General features: G+C 40.9%; 1 protein-coding gene across 1 annotated transcript; it reads left to right on the top strand.

The window, feature by feature from the left end:
• Positions 1-910: 910 nt before the first annotated feature.
• Positions 911-1,900, top strand: LOC132115335 (cytosolic sulfotransferase 3-like). Its single transcript, XM_059523751.1, has 3 exons — positions 911-1,154; positions 1,240-1,414; positions 1,505-1,900. Exons 1-3 carry the CDS (start codon positions 1,131-1,133, stop codon positions 1,615-1,617), a joined length of 312 nt encoding a protein of 103 aa, XP_059379734.1. The 5' UTR covers positions 911-1,130; the 3' UTR covers positions 1,618-1,900.
• Positions 1,901-3,429: the final 1,529 nt, after the last annotated feature.

Genomic DNA, 3,429 nt, shown 5'->3' with positions numbered 1-3,429 from the left:
TTTCCACCATTTAGTAAACTGTGGAGCTTTGACTCTTGCTGCTGACTTGAATGGCAGTGCTTCCCGTTTGTCAGTTGATGGCCTTTAATTTTAAACAAGAAATGTGCACGCTGCTTTTCTGATGTTCACTGAAGTTTTCGGTGTCTTTTTCGCACGTCAAGGAAAAAAATAAAAGAGCAATTTTGGGACAATATTCTGTCATAAGTCGCATACCATTCATTGCTGAACTTTCTTCTGTCCATGACTGGAAATTAAATTAAATAACTGGTTGCTATGTCCCGATCTCAGTAAAGTTTGCACACTCTTTTGGTCCATGAATTAGATCTCGCTCAGGTCGCTAGCTGTTTTCAGTGGTGAGTGAATTCTGACAAAACGTTTCTGATTGGCCACTGCGTTCAAGAGACCAACAGATATGTCTGTGATAGGCTACATTACTCAACGCTACAAACACATGTTGAGAGTATTTAGCACTTGGCTAAGCACTCCAATTGCACCAATTCCATAACTAACAATTGACTAACTTGCCCCCCCACCCTCATACAATCTATAATCTGCAATACATAAACATTAGGAGAGTAAAGTGATTTGATTGCTCTATTATCTGCAACCCCTAAAGTCGTGGGGAAAGGCGTGGCCTAATGGTTAGAGAGTTGGACTCACAATCCAAGGGTTGTGAGTTCGAGTCTTGGGCTGGCAGGAATTGTAGGTGGGGGGAGTGCATGTACAGTGCTCTCTCCACCCTCAATACCACGACTGAGGTGCCCTTGAGCAAGGCACTGAACCCCCAACTGCTCGTCGGGTGCCGCAGCATAAATGGCCTCCCACTGCTCCGGGTGTGTGTTCACGGTGTGTGTGTGCGCTGCAGCATAAATGGCTGCCCACTGCTCCGGGTGTGTGTTCACGGTGTGTGTGTGTTCACTGCTGTGTGTGTGCACTTTGGATGGGTTAAAATCAGAGCACGAATTCTGAGCATGGGTCACCATACTTGACTGTATGTCATTAATCATGAAATGTTTCACTAAAGAATTTGTTTTAACATTTACAATTACCCCATAGATGTGTTTGGTCCTTGGTACGACCATGTCAGTGGATGGTGGGAGAAAGAACAGACATATTCTAACCTAATATACATGTTCTATGAGGATTTGGTTGAAGTAAGTTCATTATATAAAAATACATTTTATTAAATATATTAGCATAAAATCTGTAAGGTACGTCAGATGTGCATGTCTTCCTTAGGACACAGGACGTGAGGTGGAACGTTTGTGTTCCTTCTTGGGTTTGTCCATTTCAGCTGAACAGAGGGAGAAAATAACAAAAGGGGTTCAGTTTGATGCCATGAAACAGAACAAGATGACCAACTATTCCACTCTCCCAGTCATGGATTTCAAGATCTCACCCTTCATGCGGAAAGGTTAATAAACCACAAAATCAAATTAATTTAGTCCTTCTGAATTGAGTTATTTCACTTGCTATAATCTTCTTTTGGTTTTCTTTCCAAAAGGTAAAGTTGGAGACTGGAAAAATCTTTTCACCGTAGCACAAAATGAACAGTTTGATGAGGTCTACAAAGTAAAAATGAAGAACACCACTCTCAAGTTCCGCACTGAGATTTAATACTAGATCTAGGTCTTCTGCCAGAATAATAATAAAATAATCAAGTCTGACAGAAGCCTAATTAAGACTTCTCTGTTTTGACTTAGACTTACACTTTTTTCCCAGTGTAATACTGTATGCAGAAACAACTATTACTATGCCATTCACAGGCTGATTTGTTTATATAAAACCAGTGGAAACACTTCACATTAACTTTCATTAATAAATCATTGTAAAACACTGTATAATGCTTAACAGATCATTAGTTAATAAATATTCACATAGCTATGATACAATGTGCTTGTTAATGGGTGTCGCTGTTGGACAGTGTTTTCTCTACTTCCTGTTGGCCCTCTGTAGCAAATTGTAGCTCCGTGTAGCTGTTTTTATTTTATTTTTTCTCTAGAATCTTTATCTTACTATCACTCTCTGTTTTTTAAAGTGGTAAAATATAACTTAATTCACACCATATTTCTGATATTATCGATCAATCTTATCAGATTAACTTTGATCGTTCACTTTTATTTTAAATCCGTGATTGCAGTACACCTGCAAAGCGTTAGCACTCGTTAGCTTGTCATTAGCGTTTTCATTCGAACCTATCGCTGTTTTCTTTTCTCCTCTCCCTCGTTCCAGTTTTTCACAAGTTCATCAAACAACCGCAGTAAGAATATTTCATCAAGCACAGTGAGTAATGGCTTCTCCCGTCATTGTTACTTGCACCTCTTGCCACATGTACAGTTTATCTATCTCTGTCGCAGATGAGGGATTCACATGAAATAAATGCAGGGAAATAGTTAGGCTGACAGAGAAGATTTCAGAATTAGAGACACGCATCCAAACTTTAATTGAGGACAGTAAGAATGTTAGGGCTCTAGATACGGCTTTGGATGCGTCTAGCTCAGGGATTCCTGTACATTGTTCGGTTCCGGAAACAGAGCCCCAGCAGCAGGGCAACTGGGTGACGGTGAGGCAGCGTAGTCGTGGGTCAAAACACCGCTCTTCTTTTCCGATCAAAACATTAAACAGGTTCTCCCCACTCAGTGATGCACCCACTGAGAAACCTGATGAAAGTGCTCTAGTTATTGGTGATTCTATTGTACGGAACGTGAATATAGAGACACCAGCCACTATAGTCAAATGTTTACCGGGAGCCAGAGCGCCTGACATCTTGGCAAATTTAAAAGTGCTGGCTAATGCTAAACGTAAATACAGTAAGATTGTTATTCATGCCGGCGCTAATGATGTTCGACTTCGCCAGTCGGAGATCACTAAAAATAACATTAAAGAGGTGTGTGAACTTGCAAGCACGATGTCAGACACTGTAATATGCTCTGGTCCCCTCCCTGCTTACCGTGATGATGAGATGCATAGCAGATTGACATCACTCAATGGCTGGATGTCTAAGTGGTGCCCACAGAATAACATAGGTTTCATAGACAATTGGACGAGCTTTTGGGGCAGACCTGACCTGTTTAAAAGAGATGGTCTTCATCCCTCCTGGGGTGGCGCCACTCTTCTCTCTAGAAATATGGCAAATAGTCTTAGTGTTTATACTTGACTAACTGGGGCCCAGGTCAGGAAGCAGACAGACTGGCTAAACCGACCGTCTGCTAGCTGCCTCCCGTCACAGAGGTCAGTTAATTCTCAGCACATAGAGACTTTTTCACCTAGATATCACACTATAGAGACTGTGTCTGTTCCCCGAACTAGAAAAAACGTCCAAACCAAGTTAAGATTAACAATTTAATTGAGGTTCAACAAATAAAAAACAGAAGCAATATGGATAAACAAATGATAAAGCTTGGCTTATTGAATATCAGATCCCTTTCT

The sequence above is a fragment of the Carassius carassius genome, chromosome 34, assembly GCF_963082965.1.
Source record: "Carassius carassius chromosome 34, fCarCar2.1, whole genome shotgun sequence".
In the NCBI taxonomy this organism is placed as follows: Eukaryota; Metazoa; Chordata; class Actinopteri; order Cypriniformes; family Cyprinidae; genus Carassius; species Carassius carassius.
This window is presented reverse-complemented; position numbering and strand designations above follow the sequence as displayed.

Excerpts from the sequence above, each read along its gene's own strand:
- LOC132115335 (XM_059523751.1), top strand. The coding sequence starts at position 1,131 with ATGTTCTATGAGGATTTGGTTGAA. Across the intron at positions 1,155-1,239 it reads TCTATGAGGATTTGGTTGAA|GACACAGGACGTGAGGTGGA; the intron begins GTAAGTTCATTA and ends TGTCTTCCTTAG. Across the intron at positions 1,415-1,504 it reads CTCACCCTTCATGCGGAAAG|GTAAAGTTGGAGACTGGAAA; the intron begins GTTAATAAACCA and ends TCTTTCCAAAAG.